Source organism: Alosa sapidissima, chromosome 7 (genome assembly GCF_018492685.1).
Source record: "Alosa sapidissima isolate fAloSap1 chromosome 7, fAloSap1.pri, whole genome shotgun sequence".
In the NCBI taxonomy this organism is placed as follows: Eukaryota; Metazoa; Chordata; class Actinopteri; order Clupeiformes; family Clupeidae; genus Alosa; species Alosa sapidissima.
This window is the reverse complement of record NC_055963.1, coordinates 32960908-32978567: the sequence shown is the minus strand read 5'-3', so window position 1 is coordinate 32978567 and position 17660 is coordinate 32960908. Positions and strand designations below refer to the sequence as shown.

Sequence of the window (17660 nt, the reverse complement as noted above, 5' to 3'; positions counted from 1 at the left end):
TGATGACAACCCATCTTTAAAAAAATGGAAGGGAATCCAAATTCGTAAACATAACAGCATCATCTGTTACGAGAGAGAAACCCATGTGACCCTTAATCCATAGTTAGCTCCTCAGTAGTGCCCCTTTACGATGCGTATTAAACCTGAGGATTTGGATGTGATTGCCTGCATCTCAACCCCACCTTTGATAGTCTGCCATCAGCATGCTCCCGCCTGTCATGGGGAGACCGGAGCCAAAGCAGACTTCAGCTGGAAGTCAGCACTTCACGCTTCATCTCACAATGAGCTTAATTTTACTTGCCAGTCTCCTCAGCATCATTTTGCCTTAACAAGTAAGAGAAGTGCTTAAAACCGCACAATTCACTGCCAATTCCCGAGCAGATCGCACATTCCAGAAACAGATATTATGGAGTCAGAGTGACACTCAGCTGAACAGCGAGCATTTTGATGTATGTCCAGGGATTTGGTTGACAGTCAAAAAGTATTAGCTTGCCTTGGCTCCCACTCCTCTTTTCTTCTCTTTCCTAATGAATGATGGCTACAGAGGCAGCGTGCAGAAAGCTAGCTTGTATAAACCTGCTTAATGTGCTGTGATGCAGTCTATTATGATGGATGGGGATCTTGACTAGTCCTGAGCTTCTGACTGTCACACACAACACAGGCTAATTCATCAACTTCAGGAGCTCTTGGAACTTTCTGGAGATGTTATGATTTTGGTTGCATCTGGGTGTCCGCTGGGCCAGTGGGGGTTTTTTGTGTAAAACTTAACAGTGGAGAGGAGGAAGTCATGACAGGGACACACGTGAAGAAGACACACCTAATCTTGGAGGAAATGATCAAAAGCAAAATCTCTCTGGGAAAGCTGACTGGCTCTGTCATCTCCTGATTCTGGGATTGTTGGCATTTAATTTCAGTGAGGTAACTTACCAGACTGCTAAAATCACTCTCAGTCACCGTAGCCAATCTCATACTCTATCTTCACCCTCACCCTTATTCCAAAGAGATGATCTTTGATTGATGTATGATAGCTACGTGAATAAAAAAAAAACATGTATTGAGATGATGAAATGACATCTGTCATAATGCAATTGCTATGCCCCACTTCCTTTAAAGAGATAAAAACATGTTTGTACAGTAATATCTATGTGGGGTCACCACATACTGACTGTTTGAATGCGTGGATAAGTCATCCTTTTTATCTCGGATGCCACAGGTCCCTTTCAGAATCATAGGGATTGTCTTTGGAACAGACGGAGCCGGGATTTATGTCCCCCAGCCAACAAATGCTTCCGCCTACTGAATTTGTCTCTGTCTGGCATTGTGTTAGAGTCTATTGTTTACAGGCCTCTTTTGACTGCCCTAACTCAGCTCCGGAGCTGGACAGGCTATAAAAGGATTGATAGCACATATAAATGTGTGTGTGTCTGTGTGTGTGTGTACATTTGTACTTGTGTGTATGTACCAGGATATGTGAGTGTCTGTGAGAAGTCTGTTTATACTGTATGTGTGGATATGTGTGTTTGTGTGTGTGTGTGTGTGTGTGTGTGTGTGTGTGTGTGTGTGTGTGTGTGTGTGTGTGTGTGTGTGTGTATGTGTGTGTGGAAATGTGTTGGAAGGTGTGCGACGTGCCATGTCCAAACATGTGTGTGTCTTTGTGGATGTGTTTGTTTGTGTGTGAGTGAGGGTACGGGTGCTGTGACACATATTTGTGTGTGTGTGTGTGAGTGTGTGTGCGCGCGCGTGTGCGCGCGCGCGCGCGTGTGTGTGTGTGTGTGTGTGTGTGTGTGTGTGTGTGTTTGAGTGTGTGCCACTATAGCCGGAGGGTTAGTATTACTCATCTGGTAGGGTTGACGAGAGGTGAAGTTGGCTTTCCCTTGTGTTTTGTTTCTAATAGATAACAAAAGGGCTTATTTTCTCAATCCTCCTTTATGCCACGGCCTTTGTTCCATTAATTGTCCCATTACCATTACTTTTGCCGGACCTCACCGCAGTGCATCCAGCTGGGTTCCTCTGACACCTCAGTTAACCTTTGACCCCAAGATGACCTGGTGACCTATCCAGTGAGACTGTAACCCTCTGTCCCCAGAGAACCAAACCAGTAGAAAAATTCTACTACAAGGTTTTTTTCCCCCAACATTTATGCCAGTGCATTTTGTTGAAATGAAGATCGATGTAGCCAGTGTCCCATGACGCAACCACTGTCCTATTGTTTACTCTGCTGTTAGGGTGCATACCAGTGGACAAACTCGTATTCACTATCAGCTGAATCACCTGGAAAGTCTGAACCGAATCGAGATTCCGCTCTTATGACCAAGGAGGACGTCAGAGCAGACCAAGGCAAATTCAGGTACAAGTTTTATTCTGTGTTTGTGCTTGTATTTCAACTTCAATGTTGCATTGGAGATTGACATTATTATCATAACCAGTGTCCCATTGTTTGAGTATGTCAGGGTACATTTCAGTGCCCAAAATCACATAAATTCAAAATATGCTGACAGAATCACTACATTGGAAACTGAATTGGACTGAATCGAGGTTCCACTTTTCTGGCCACAGAGGAACTCACAGTAAAACAAGACAAATTCAGGTAAAGTTTTGTGTTTTGTATTGATGTGTTAATGTTGAAATGGATATTAAAGAGAAAGCTGGTGGACAGTGTTAATTCTTCCTCTGAGATTTCTATGGTTGTGTTGAGGCTGTTATTGCTGACCCCTGGAGTCACCCGTGGTCATTTATCTGAAGGGAACGGACATGTTAAAAAACACTGGGAATCTCACTGTACTCGACAGGAAAATATTTATGTTGGTTAGATATTGCTTTCCCTCATCATCAAGAAACAATATGAAAACATGCAACCAAGGGGCTCTACTGGTCGTGTCCATGTCCTTGCTGTTCTCAAGCAGCATCTGGCAGAGTTTGAGCCTCATTTTTTCCATCCCCCTTCTCCTCAACATCGATCACTTGTTCTGACTTGTTTTTAGTGTTTCATCGCAGAAAGTCATGAAACAATTTCAGCGCATACTGCCAGTTTAAATAACTAAACTATGGGGTCACAGTCATTATGCTATTAATCTTCTCCCCTCCGTGGCGAGTCTCACCTACTGTAACACATGGGGAGAAGCTATCCCTTAATAAGCACGTTCACAAAATAAATGGATGCTTAGTAAAGGCCTATTATTTTATTTTCAAACTTACAGTACATGGTAATAAAACCAGGTCTAGAGAGATGTGGGAGGGAAATAAAAACATCATCTCTCCTATCCTCTCCTTCCCCTCCTTACATAGAATATAGTAAATGAGAGCAGAAATCCTGTTCAGGCAGTTCAGGTCATAAGCTCTAGTGTTAGAGACGTTTAATGCAGGAATAGTCAGGGATAGTCAGGGTCAGGAACAATACTGTATTGTGTTGATATGATTTTACATTAAATGATAAAAAAGACAACGGCTCCCTTCTTATGTCGCCCTTTGATGAACTCACAGCCAAAGTACCTTATCTTTCATAAACCTTATCTCTCACTGTTGTGTGTGTGTGTGTGTGTGTGTGTGTGTGTGTGTGTGTGTGTGTGTGTGTGTGTGTGTGTGTGTGTGTGTGTGTGTGCGTGTGTGTGTGTGTGTGTTTGAGAGAGAGACAGAAAGAGAGAGAGAGAGCGTATGTGTGTGTGTTTGTGAGTGTGTGTGTGTGTCTGTCTGTATTTGTGTTTAAGTAAGTATAACTGCGAAGAGTCACCTTAGTTAAGACCCTGGTGCTGTGGAAACTAAACTGTGTAATGATGATGATGCCCCGATAACAATGCACTCAGGTTACATTAAGAGCACACAGCCTGTTCAGGCAGCCTTTCTGCCTCTGATTCCAGAAGCTATTACATTGTCAGTCATAATGACAGAAGCTTGTATCATTAAAAGCAGAAGCATAGCAGTGCACTGAATGACAAACTCTTTGATCAAAGGCAAATCAACAGAGCATTACTGAGGAATACCTGATAGCTTCTGATGATGACTATATTTAGGTGAAGTTAAACTCTGCTCTTGGACAATATTAATGTTTTATAAATATCGCCCTGCTCTTGTTGATGTAGAAACTCAATTTAAATTCTTTCTGTCACTCCGCAAAGGTATTTCCTTTCTTTTAGTCATCATTGCGGGAAATAGTTGGAATGACTGTTGGCAACTAGACAACTTGGAAATGGACTAGTGATTGTCTTTCGTTGCTTTGAGGGTGACAGTGAGTTCTGTGTTTTTGTTCAAAACATCTTACGTCAAGGTACAAATGCGGTGGGAAGATTAATGTAAGCTTGGGTTGAGACAAAGACAGCTGAAGGATGCTATGAGAGGGTGATCTGTAAAATCTTTTTGAATAATTCAGGTGGAGAAAGTCTGTCAAATTAATTTATGTGCATTTTTACCCAGTATATATGATAACAGTTTCATTGCACCTTTTATATGTAATACAGAAATATACATAGGTATTCTAAAGATGACCTACCTTGCATGATAAGAAGCATTATGCCATTTTAGTATGAAACGCATATACTAGCTCATTACCACAGATTTATCATGCAAGTGATAAATCATGAGCATCATGAGCATATATGTCATGAGCATATGTCCTTCTTAAAGCACAGCTTGAGACATGGGACATGTTCATGTCTCGAGTGCCTCTGTCCCTGAAGCAAGCTCTTCTCTGTTGTGTTGTTGAACATTGGGGTCTTAAGATGGCTCGCCACAGGGCTGACTGCCTACTTCTCTCTCTCTATCTCTCTTTCTCTCTCTCTCTTTCTCTCTCTCTCTTTCTTTCTCTCTCTCAGGGGGGCGCATAAAGGCCGTCTTGTACTCGGCAGTTTACTGAGCACATCTAAGGTACTTGTGCATGTCTCAACCAGAAGAAAAACAAAAGTAGCACTGATGGAATTATGTGCTGGGTGATTTATAGACATAGCGAGTGAAAAACATGCTGCCTTTGCTTCCCCCTCGCGCCTCCATAGCCAATTATTGTCTTTATTGTGGTCCTCTGATTTGCTCTTGCTGGATCCGGTGCTTATTGCCTAAATATTGAATTAGACACAGTAGAGTGAAGTTAAATTTGTCTTTGTGACTTTCTGAAAACACTGAGAGCGTAGTCGTGTCCTCAGGTCAGGAGTCGATGTGAGTCCATGTCTAATATTTGAAAACCGCAATCTTTGGTCATTCACTGCTCGACCCAGCAGGATCGCAACCGGCTTAGAAACGCAACGCATCTGGACTGGGTCCGGCCCAGGTCTTTGCTGGGATCAGCTGATTCTGGGGAGCAAAGCAAAACTTTTGGCTATTTCAGCAGCAGGTCACAGGCGTCAATGCGAAGCCCTTTGGCTGCTCTCCAGCATAAACAGTGCGGTCATAAATCTGCAGCTCTACTAGGGATTCAGATAACACAGGTGCTCCCATCAGACCTCGTACTGTATGTTTGTAAATATACATCCCCCACCAGAACAAAAAAAAAGAGAGAGATGAGCTGCACTTCAAGCAGGCAAAGATATTAAACAAGGTGCTGGCAGAGAAACGTCTTTGTTTATAGGGAAACACCCATAAGGCCATAATTATCGTCTCAGTGATCGTTTAACTACAGGTACCGTTTCTGGTATCAAAGAATATCAAAGGAAATTGCAGCCTTTGCATGGAGCGCTGGGATCTGCTATGAGGCAGTTTATTGAGGTTACAGGATCTGCACCTGCCAAAACGCCAATTTTGAGGAGTGTTTCCTTACACAGATGAAACCAGAGAGGCCAAGAGGCTAAGATAGGGATACTAGGCCTGAAGTGGGGCTATGCCAACACTAAAGTAGTCCATTCCAACACAGCATTTAGAAGTGGGTTAGCACCTACTTTTGACGCCATGGTCTTCATGCTCTGCTTGTTCTGAGACAGAGCCACTCTTATGCCAACTCAGCTAGTGTGAAGTGTGGGGGCATCCGCCATGCTGGAAGTATCACTTACCTATCACCACTTGTACTGTCTCTGTATTGCTTTCTCTCCAAATCGCATAAATATAATTTTACTTTGAAACTACTAATGCCATATTTTGATGCAACAAACAAACTAAGAAGGCTGTTGCCTAGATTCACAACAGACTGAACAAACTGGCCTGCTATTTGTGTACCTCAGCTGATTTTGTTCTTGACTTTCTTCTTGTTGACCCAACTAGCTTTACTGCACAGGTGGCAGGATGGGACTAAAATATTGTTTATTTCCGTCCTGAAGTGAGACACACATAAGCACTAGGAAAATATTTCTTTCCATCTAGGCTGTCTGCCCCAAAGGCATTATCTGTCACCATAAAGCTTTGAACCAACAGGCTAGTGAGCCTAAGGCCACCCCTTGCCTGAGGACAGTCTTGATCTAAGCCCAGAACACTGATTGCACTTACACAGTCTCTAACAGTACAACAATAGGATATGTAAAATTACCTTAAGAAAGATATCTGTGAGTGCGGCCAGTTAAAATGAGTCTTTTAATAAAGGAGTCAATGTGTTTGAATGGGTGATCCACATCAGTTGTTCAGAAGAGTCATTTGTGGTGAGAGCAGTCATTCTTTTTTACTCTCCAGCCTTTTCAAACAGCAGATAATACAACATGTGTTGTCAAAAGTCCCCTAGTTTAAAATTAACCCCATCTTTTGGAGCCTGGCTCTTTGCCCTGTTGGAAACGCCTTTCTTTTAAAAGAAGTTTGGATGGAGGGATGTTGGCACTGCTAAAAATCTGCTGCGTCATGCTCTGAGATCTCTCACTTCTTCAACGACTTGTGAACGGCATTCTTTTCCTATTCCTAGTCTACAGTAAGGGACTGTGCACACAGCACCCAAATTGTTCTTTTTTCGGCATAGTTAACATTTTGCTGATGGGTAGCCTGGCTCCTCTGGGCCACTGGCTGACATTTTTCTCGCTCACTGTAGAGTTGTTGTAGCAACTAGTGTCCCTGGAGTTGAATGAGGCAGATGTCAAGGCAATCTATCACCGCACACCTCCCCAACTAACCCCCCCCCCCCCCCCACCACCACCACCACCATCACCACCATCCCCACCCCCACATCCCCAGCCCAGCCTAGCTTGAGCAAGTCATCACCGTGACACCCTCCGAAACAGAACTCATCAATTACATCAACACCCCACCATTACAGGCGCAAACCCCTCCCCTGGCTTTTATTCCATGCCTCTCAGGCTGCAAGATCTCCCCAAAGTGCCCTGCAATTAGGCACTGCCAAATCCTGACTCCAGCCACTGTCTTCATCACGCTCGTTGCTCCAAATGGACGATGACTGGTATGGTTTTGCTTGCGGTTCACTTTAGGGTAGTCATGTCTTCATGTTCACTTTGTTGCCAGGTATTTATTTTTCTTTCTTCGTGATTTAAGGGGTTGAAGAGTTTTAACAAGCCAGAGACATAGCAGACACACCTTTGTTGCATGAACAATTTTTTTGCCCGCAGGCACTCCACGCAAGACCTTGCTTCTCTAGTCTCAAACATGGTTCCAAAAGAGCAGAAATACCATTAAAGCTGACGGCAGACAAAACAATCACACTCTGCAGAGTCATTCCATTTAAAATGTGAATTTCTTATCATCTGGTAACTGATCCCTGTATCTGTACAACTTGGGTTAAACATAACATTACTAGCTTGGGGCGAAATAGAATCATTTAGTTTTCAACTTGTTGCCATTGAGAAACCCTGATGTTTAGTTTAGTGTATTTTGAGCTAGATTTAGCCACACTAGGTTTACAAATACTATTGGTAAAAAATGAGAAAGTGTGTATCAATGATGAATCAATGATAAATCAAATCAACTGCAAACATTTCTTAGACCAAGCAGAAGTAGGTTTATCAATACCAGCATTTAATGTCACCCTTAATTTTGGCTGCAACAGTAAAGAGAGAGAAAACTCAGTAACAGTAGTGTTATGAGACACAAAGTAGTAAAGTATAAATAAAACATTCATATAAAAATATTCTTTCACAAAATATACTCTCAACTAACATTTTCAAATGAAAAACAATGTGTCTGAGTTTGTCCACTACGCCCAGTTTGATAAATCAAGTCGTCATATTGACAACCAGTAACCAGTGGTTCTAAATTATAGCATATGCAAGACTCCCATACTAGCAGCAACAGAAGGAGAAAATCTATGAGCGAAAGTCCTTGATGGAGTCAACTGGCCAAACAGGCCAGTATGGTTCAGTAGCATATTATCAGTTCCAGTGTTTCTCTATGACTGTATGCAATAATGTATGTCTATTCAAACATAGCTCATTTCATAGAAAAAGAAATCAGTAGTTTCCTTGTTAAATAAATTAATTATCATTTGAGTGTCTACATCAAGAGTTAAATAGTCCCATCACTGCTATATTCCATTGCAACTGTTTCCACTGAGTGATTCTCCCATCAAAGTACTTATAAACATTACGACTATAGACAACTGTACATGCATATATCAATGGTAGTCTGTCCATCTGTCCAGCAGTCAGTGCCCATTGAGACAGCCCCAATGCAATTCACCAGGAGCTACAACCAAACTGACAACATGTGGACCCCATGGCTGTGCCATTTCCATGGGGTTTAACATGCACAGGGGTGTAGCCTGAGGGCTGTATGTTCCAGCTTTCAGATCCAGACTTCCTCCAATGTAACCCATCTCTCAATGTACTGTTTTTTGAAAACAAACAAAAAAATTGTGTGGGGTCGACAAATATCTATTTCCAGACGTTCCAGACGTGTGCAATTGGAATTTTAAAAGAATCGCCAAACGTCTTCCATCCAGAAATGTATGCCTCCCTTCAAAACAAAAACCTGCCCACAGGCAAGATAAAATGCTTACCATGCACGCGGTAAGAGGGGGGATCTGAGAGAAGAAAGACGCCTTGTTCATTTGCACGTGTACACCTCTGTCCTCTCGCTGCAGGTGTTGCACTTGACGTAACAGCACCAGAGGAACTTGCAGTTGCACTGCCAGACGCGTGAGTACTGGTGCGTGTTGTAGCCGCGGCCACAGCACATCAGGTCGCACCCACTCGTGTGGTGCTGCAGCGTCTTGTTGCAGATGCGGCCCTGCGTTCCCACACTGCCCGTCAGAGGGTCCGGCTCACAGTAGTTGGGCGACTTCTCGATGTACACGAGGTCGCTGTCCATGGGCTTGCGATAGGACTGGGGCTTTTTGATCTTGAGGAACGTGGGCCGCTTGTTGCGGCTGGCTTTGACCGGCTCCACATGCAGGGCCTGTGAGTACTTGTCCTTTAGCGTGTAGCCCAGCTCACGGAACTTGGGCAGTGTAGTCCAGCAGGTTTTGGTGGTGCATGACCCAGACACCCCGTGACACTTGCATTCTAGACGCATGTTTCTTTCAAGAACCTGGGGGAGGAAACAATTTGGACTATTAAATGTGTGTGTCATTAAAGCCTGAATTACAGTCTTTTTAATCATAATTGCCTAAAAAAAACATTTAATTGATTTATATTTCAGCTGAATTATACAATAAGGAAAACAGCTTCCATGAAATCTACTGGGTAGAACTGCGTGTATGAAATAGGCTTGATGTGGAAAATTATGCTCTGACACATTGTTGTCCCTCCTTGACAGTATCCTTGACTGAACTTGTTGCATCTTGTATTTAGCCTCGCTTGATGTAAATTAATCTCCTGATCCTTGCCAATTACTTTGATTTGCATGTATAAAAGAGGGAGGGAGGGGAGGGGAGGGGGGTATCCCTACAGAGAACTCTTTTAGAAAAGAGAATAGGAATCAAACAGATACGAGAACAGAGTGAGCCTCTCAGTACAGTGGGATCCCCAGAAGGCAATGGAGGCAGGTTGGCCAGATAAGGCACTGTTGAATGAGACCGGACAAAAACCCTGAAGTGAAACGATCACGCAGTGTCTGAGAGTGGGCTGCACTGAGGGCTGTTCTGAAATGAGTCACTGTTCTGTGGTAGTAGGGTTGGAGTGAGGTCAGGTGGGATGATTCACCCCTCATTAAACAAACCTGAATGAATGTCTCACAGTGTTTTGCACTCGTTCAACACACTACATGGTACTGTGCATTAGATAGAAAACACTTGTTGGAGATTCATTATTGCTTGCACTGAAACATCATCACTTTGTGATGATACAATACTAACATCCATCGGTTTGAGGATGATCAATGCCTCTCATAAATGATCTGTATTGAGGCTATGTTGATCAATGATCAATCAAATATATGTATAGAATTGTCAAACTGCCCATAATGCACCATACCAAAGAACAAATGAAGGTGTTTTGTGTATCAACGTTTCACAGCCAGTTTGTCTGTGTGTGCCTGACAAAGTATTTTTGTAATTCTAGGTAATGATGCGCTTAAACATCACAATTGATTATTCCAGTGAGAAAGTATAACTGTAACACAAACTGTAGTTTCAAGACATAAAAACTACATTACCTAATGCTTTCAGACAGTCCTCTCGTTTTTTGGCTCAGAGACTGTGTTTGGTAATTGAAGACGGACACTTCAACTTCTTTCTCCCTGAAAGCCTGGAGTCCCTCTTTTCACTGGCCGTTTACCGGTGCCCTCAGTGGCCAAGGCCTTGGCAAGCGCTGCAGGCTCCCGAGCATGACAATCACTATGCCAGGGCCTCCGCCACTAAGCCGTACACTAATCCATCCTGGCTATTAAAAGACAATTCCTCCTCACTTTTTCTTCTTCTTTTTCTTTTGATTGGAGTCAAGACTTTGGGGTGGTTCACATCAATCAGCCACAACATGCCTTTGTGTTTTGTCTTAGTTTGGAAACTAATGTTCCCTAATAAGTTCTTTCATTCATGTCTTTTGAGACCTTCATAGTAAAAAATAAATAAAACTGCATGAGAAATTAAGATATTTTATTTTATTTTCCTGCTGAACGTACCTTGCGTCCCACCTCGTTGTTGTGCAAATTCATGAGCGTGCGGGCATTTTGCTTGATCTCCCGGGCATCGATGAACACCTTGGAGAAGCCGATGCCGTAGCGGACATCTGCTGAGCAGCCGCCCCACTTCCACCCATCGCCACGGCCGTAGAATCCCTGCTTCTCCTTATCGCAGCTGCAGTCGCTCAGGTTGCCCTGGGTACAGGCTGCTGTGATGGCATGGGCCACCCCTGCTGCTATGATGGCATAGGTGAAGGCAGCCTCTTTACTTCCTGAAACAGAGGGCCCGAGTCAGTACTGTAGACATCAAACTGGATTATGGATTACTCATGTAGTTCTGTGGTCAATACAGACACTAAGAATTGCAGTAGGATACATCATAATCATGACTCACACTTCCAGTATCACAGTGATTATATGGTATGTAGCAGCCTGTGTCGTAATATCAAGAACCAATGTGTGTTTAATGGTATTTAATATTGTCCATGTCAACCATTACGAACTGGCCAATCAATAGATACATGGCCGGAGATAAAGCTGTATGAATGAGGAGACTGTTGAGGAGGGAGAGTTATTGATCAGTTCAGTGACTGGTACATTCTGTGTACTCATTCTGCCAAGTCAAGTCCACCCATCTTGATGCGGAAGTTATCTCTCGCTTACTCCTACAAATCAATTATTTGCACACCCTCCTTGGTTTGAGTTAACTGCAAGGAAGACCTACAAAGGCTATTTGGATTGAACTGACAATAATTTGTTAACGTTTATCTGATTGTCGTCACCTAAGGAGCATTCACTTTCTGCCATCTCTTGGGTATGCTCCACATAGATCTGTGACTTCTCCAGTGTTGGAGTTTCAAAGACATTAATATTGTAGCAAAATGGAGGTTGTATCTGCAGAAGTGGAACAAAGTGGAACAAAGTGGAAAGCCAACATGCAGATCCAGGAAAAAGACTTACTTCAGGCGCAGGACCGAAGAAAAAATCAATAGAGAAAACATAACCATCAGCACTTGACTGGCATTTGTGGAAGACGACTGAGGTTGAATCACTGTGAACCACTTTCATTTCATAATAAAATACTTTGAGAACCGACTGAAAACTGTATTTTCTCTGCAAAAGTAACAAAGCCAAACATATTTGGGCTTCATGTACAGTTTGTACTGTATACTCCACAGCTCTGCTGCCATTCCTTATGCATGATACATGAGAACTGTGCTTGTCAAGCTGGAAATGTTAAAGGTTTATTTCTGTGTTGTATTGGCTAGAGCAGAGAAATAGAACTCTTGATAAATTCGCACGTGCTCAAACAGTGAACAACCATTTACTTGAAAGTTAATTTCATCATTTCAGCACCTTCATAATCATATTGTTACATCTCACCTAGCCAAGGATCTTTATCTCGGTCGCCTATAAATCATGAATTGAAATCAAATATGTAAATGTACCTAACTGTGACGCTACATAGGAAGCTACATAAAGGGAGATTCTTGTAGGCCTACAGGTTTGTTCATTGGATATGTGTCAGGTGGATTCCTGATGGCCACCCAGCTCACTGCCTGACACCTTTAACCCAGCTGTCATTTGCATGAACAACAGCATGGAGATGTGTCCAATACTGTCTTCCCCTCTGTCATCTTCTAATGATCTGTAACTTATACTCGTGGGAAGAACCAATATTCGGGCACTAAAAGCCTCAGAAGGGGTTAGAGAGATAAGCAAGAAAATAACAAAGGTCCCTCATGAGACTAGCCTCAATAGATGGGAGTTCTTTCACGCTGCTTGTTTTCGATACCGTACCTCGGGCCAACAGAGGGTACTCTCACTTTTAGCGCACTGTTCGCACAGCCCTTTGAGAACGACACTGTTCCACCTGTCTTACAAAGCGCATTGAATCGAGCAGGAAGTTAAGATCCCCCGTCGCGTAAAACCAAAAAAAGTTCCGGAATCAAAGGCCTGCTTTTAAAACCCTTGTGTTGTGAAATGTGACTTTAGGGAGTTATAAAAGTTGTTTTCTGTTTCTCTCTCTCTCTCTCTCTCTCTCTCTCTCTCTCTCTCTCTCTCCTTTCTTTCAGTCTTAGTAATCATCTGCAGCTAAAGTCACCCATAAAGTTCAGGACTATAGATGAAATGCCTTTTGAGGTCTGTTGGCTGTTAGGTCACCGCCACACTACCCAGGTCCATTTTTCACATGACCTGAGACTTATGGGGAAACAAACAACACAATGCCGTTTTCTTCAAGACGCACACTGCACAGACTGACTGACAGCTCAAATATGATTGGGGTGGTCAAATAGCAGATATCACTGGACTGGATCCGGCCTTCACCTGAGCCAGAGACGGATCAGTCACACAGCCAGCTGCGATCCAAGTAGCCTTCTCTTTTGTACACGTCTGCGCGTGCTTTCATGACCCCAGGTATTAAACAAGTGCTCATCTCATCCAGCAGATATCTAAGGCATGTAGGTAGGAAGCTTTAAACGCTCGGAGCGTTTCACTCTCTGAAGCGTAGAGCTTTACAGTGCGCCAAGTCTCCAAAAAGACACGTAGAGACTGATTGACAACGTAGACAAAGACGTTCAACATTTAGCGTTGTATGTTAATGCCATTGTATGCCATTGCACATTTAATAAACTTTGGTTGTTATATCACCATTTTGATCAGCGTACATGTTTTAGACAAGGTTAAAAGGGTGTTAACATACCCACTTTCAATTCTTTCCCGAAGGCGGTTCTCTCTCCCAGCGCAGAACAATTCCAGCGTCCGTTTCTGAATTGGTACTGACATTCGTTTATTCCCATCTGAATTCCTTCTCCAATGATAATAATGGCATCGGGTCGACTTTGGCAGATGATCCGCTGTCGAGGCGCCAAACCGGGAATCTTGTTACATATTATGCTTGCTCCCAGGGCCACGACAGATGAGAAGCCACTGTGATAGATCAAGATAAGATCATATCAGTGACAGTGACAACATTTTACCCCAGTGAAACCTTTTCTAATAAAAACGCAGATTTGGCTTGGTTAATGTAGGCTATATGCATGCGTGAATGGCGAGTAGCCTATCTGAGAAAGTCCTGAATATTCAAGAATAAGTTTACAGGCCAATGAAATATATTAGGAATGCTTACATGTAAGGTAATGGTCATGGGTTAATTAATAGGTTAATTAATATGCGTAAATTCGGACAGATCTATTGACAATGGACATTTTCCGGTAGCAATTTCATACACAACTTGTCCTCCAGTGCAATTACAACGATTGCAGCTCACCTGGTAGACATGACTGGGGTAGTATGATATGTCTTGGATTGTTTTGGTTACAGTAGTAACTTTTACAAACTATTCATGTCGTAGGGACAATTACCTACATTTTAGATGGATATTCTCTGTATAAACTTCAGCAGTATAGCCTTCAAAGTTGCAGTTACACTTTAGCCTACTCTTTCGTTTCCTGTCACCGGAGTTCGGGACTGGCAAAAAAGTTAATAATAAACTATGTTTAAAATTTCTAAAGGATCGAAAATTTCATTAATTTAAAGATGAAAGATTAAAGATAACCACTCACCCAATTTTCAAGTAAATAATTCCAAGACACAGAAATACACGGAATATCCAGCGTCGCGTTTTTCTGCACATGATTATCCTCGGTTTTACGCGTGCGAAATATAGCGCGACTTTTTTTCAGCTAAGTAAGATCATTGTCCAAGCAATGCCCGATCAGTAGTGTAGGAATCCATAAAACGCTTTGTAGTTCCCATATAAACGACTTCTGTTGTATCCTTGATCCTGTCCTGCGTCTTAAGTCTGCTTACGCGTCTGGCTTCATTTCGAGAGTGCACAGGTACGAGTGGACTTAGATTGCTGTGCGGCGCAAACGTCTTGGACTACCCGGAGATCTATATAAGCTACCTCACTGACTGGGGCGTGTTTTGGGAGAAAAAAGCGCTATGATTTCGCTGCAGTGATTTTACGTGTTCATTAATAGTGGGGAATGGCGCAGGGGTGCCCTACAATTTACCTGCAGCAACAGAGGTTTTTGCCTCATATGTACACCTATTGCACACCTTGACATGACATCACGGGCCCTGATGATGGTGAAACTGGTCTAATTAGTCTATAGCTACCCTCGTCCTTCACTGGGACAAAATAGGAATGAAAGTGTATTCTGTCATTAGCCTCAGGTCGATACCCCTGCACAGGCTACTACATTAAAAAAAAGACAATATTTGAAGGAACAAACTGTCAATATATCATATTAAACATTATATATTAATATAAATAGTTTGAATACAATTTTATTTACACCATTGTCTTGTACCCTCTCTTTACACATAGCCTAAAACATTTTGTCCTATTCAGAAAGTTGGATAATTGTGTCTTAGGTTAATTACTGGATTTTACTTGATAATTCAGCAGGTAGATATATTTTTCCGGTCCGGTTTGTCCCTCCAAGAGTTCTGTATGAAAATCAAATCAATCAAACTCAGAGCAGTTTTGTAAAAAAATAAATAAATAAATAAATAAATAATAAAAAGGGCCTTTACACTTTACAACAGCGCCATCTCCTGAGCATTTTTCTAACTTGTTTGTGTGATGCTCATAGTCTGCTGGCAAGATATTTTAAATTGGGTAGACCAGTGTTTTTCAACCTTTTTTGTGCCACGGCACACTTTTGACACTTAAAATGTCCCACGGCACACTAACATCCTGTGTGAAGAAAAAATAAAACATACCATAGCCTAAAATTTCAAATAATACACAGATATGGCCTTATTATGGCTTCTATGCAAGACCTGCTCAATAAAACAAGTGCCCTCTGTTTCATTTGTAGGTTATATCTAATTTAATTGTTTTTATGAACTGGACATGTGATGATTCTGTGAATACTGGATATGGGGCCCCCGTTTTACAATGCCTGCATACCACAAATATAGTGCAATCATACAATCAATGAGAGCATGTGGTTATATATTTGATGCAACAGTTGCTTTTCTGGACCAGTGAGTGACATTTGGGTAATTTTCTGCGGCACACCTGATGATCTCTCACGGCACACTAGTGTGCCCCGGCACAGTGGTTGAAAAACACTGGGGTAGACCATGGCGAACATGCAAAAATGACTACTGTTTTTGTCGTTGTTGTTGTTGTGACTGATGGTGTATTAACAATAGCATGGCCGACTAGGCCTACAAAAAATCTATAGTACTGCCTAATGACCAAATGAAGATTTAAGAAACAAATTTATGTTAATCAATATGAGGTTGGGGTTTCACACTTTCTTTTTCATTTAATCCAGTCCAGTCCAGTGCAAAACAGTGCAGTAATCTTACAACACAGAGGAGGACTACAATAGAGGCCAGGCTAATTAAGCAGAATCTACATAGGTCTACATAGGTCTCCTATTTCAAGACAATATTGGACATAATATTGGCATAATATTGTTGCAATATTGTCGCTAAAAAATTGAACATAACTTTGGCATAATATTGTTGCAACATTGTTGCAAAAGTTTGTCACAATATTGTTGTAAATGTTTGTCACAGCACTGTCAGTGTTGCCATAAAATTGTCACAAAAGTTTGTTGTAACATTGTCGTAAAAATAGTGTACCATAATATTGTCACAAGAATGTCCAAACTTGTGATGCAAAATGTTGCACAAGTTTGTCGCATCATTGTTGCAACATTGTCGCAAAGGTTTGTTGAAAATAATGTTGTAGAAGAAGTATGCCATAGTATTGCAACATTGTAGCATAATATTGCAACACACTGCGTTTGTCGCAATATTGTGCCATAATATTGTCACAAAAGTTTGTTGCAACATTGTCATAAAAGTTTTTTACAACATTGTCATAACAGAAGTGTGCCATAAGTGTCGGTGTGTCTCAACATTATCTCAAAAGTTTGTCTTAACATTGTTGAAAAAGTTTCTCGCAATATTGTCGTAAATGTTTGTCACAGCATTGTCAGTGTTTCCATAAAATTGTCTCTAAAGCTTGTCATAACGTTGTCGAAAAAGAAGTGTGCCATAATATTGACACCACATTGTCACAAAATGTTGTCACAACAATGTCACAAAAGTTTGTCAGGGCACTGTGGGGCAAATGACTACAGCACACCACATTTGGGTCCCGGGTTTGAGTGTGCAATAACATTGTTGGAACACTGTCACAAAAGTCTGTTGCAACCTTGTCATAAAAGAACTGAGTCATAATATTGTCGCAACATTTTTGTCACCTTGATGCAACCTTGTAGCAAAGGTTTTTCCACAATCACTGTTAAAAAGCTTCATGTAACACTAAAAGTGTGCCATTGTCATTATTGAAGTGTTGCCATAATATTGTTGTAGCCTATCTGCTTTAGAGAATCTAATATTTTCAAATTAGCTTTGTTTACACTTTTTTCCTGCTTACTGTATGATTCCATATATTTCATAATTATGACCTTCAGTAGGCTTTGTTCTAGGCCTAAAAATAGTCAAAATAAAGAGAAAAACATGAACATGAAGGAGTAGCCTACTGTATGTTGTTTTGTCTGGTAAATGCTGGTAGGTTAGGCCATCGGTATGCTGATAATTGTTCAAGCTTATATTGAAGAGCGACCAAACTTGTATTTAAATATTTTATTTGTATATTCCTCGCAATATTAGGCCTATACAATTTGGATTTGCTTGCTTCACAAAGCTACATCTTATCTTTATGCCTACATAAAATATACCATGACTGTACAAACCGTCCGAAGCAGGCAACTACTAAATGT

The 17660-nt window shown here is 41.7% G+C and overlaps 1 protein-coding gene across 1 annotated transcript; it reads right to left on the bottom strand.

Moving 5' to 3' along the window:
* Positions 1 to 7842: 7842 nt before the first annotated feature.
* Positions 7843 to 14761, bottom strand: LOC121713277 (protein Wnt-7a). The gene is made up of 4 exons (XM_042097788.1): positions 14469 to 14761; positions 13607 to 13833; positions 10903 to 11174; positions 7843 to 9372 (listed from the first exon to the last, which is right to left on the bottom strand). The coding sequence occupies exons 1-4, from the start codon at positions 14537 to 14539 to the stop codon at positions 8890 to 8892; spliced, it is 1053 nt and encodes a 350-aa protein (XP_041953722.1). The 5' UTR covers positions 14540 to 14761; the 3' UTR covers positions 7843 to 8889.
* Positions 14762 to 17660: the final 2899 nt, after the last annotated feature.

Coding starts and splice junctions, on each gene's coding strand:
- LOC121713277 (XM_042097788.1), bottom strand. CDS start 14,539: ATGTGCAGAAAAACGCGACGCTGGATATTCCGTGTATTTCTGTGTCTT. Junction 11,175..13,606: donor CGGGAAAGAATTGAAAGTGG/GTATGTTAACAC, acceptor CCTCTGTTTCAG/GAAGTAAAGAGGCTGCCTTC. Junction 9,373..10,902: donor ACAACGAGGTGGGACGCAAG/GTACGTTCAGCA, acceptor TTCCTCCCCCAG/GTTCTTGAAAGAAACATGCG.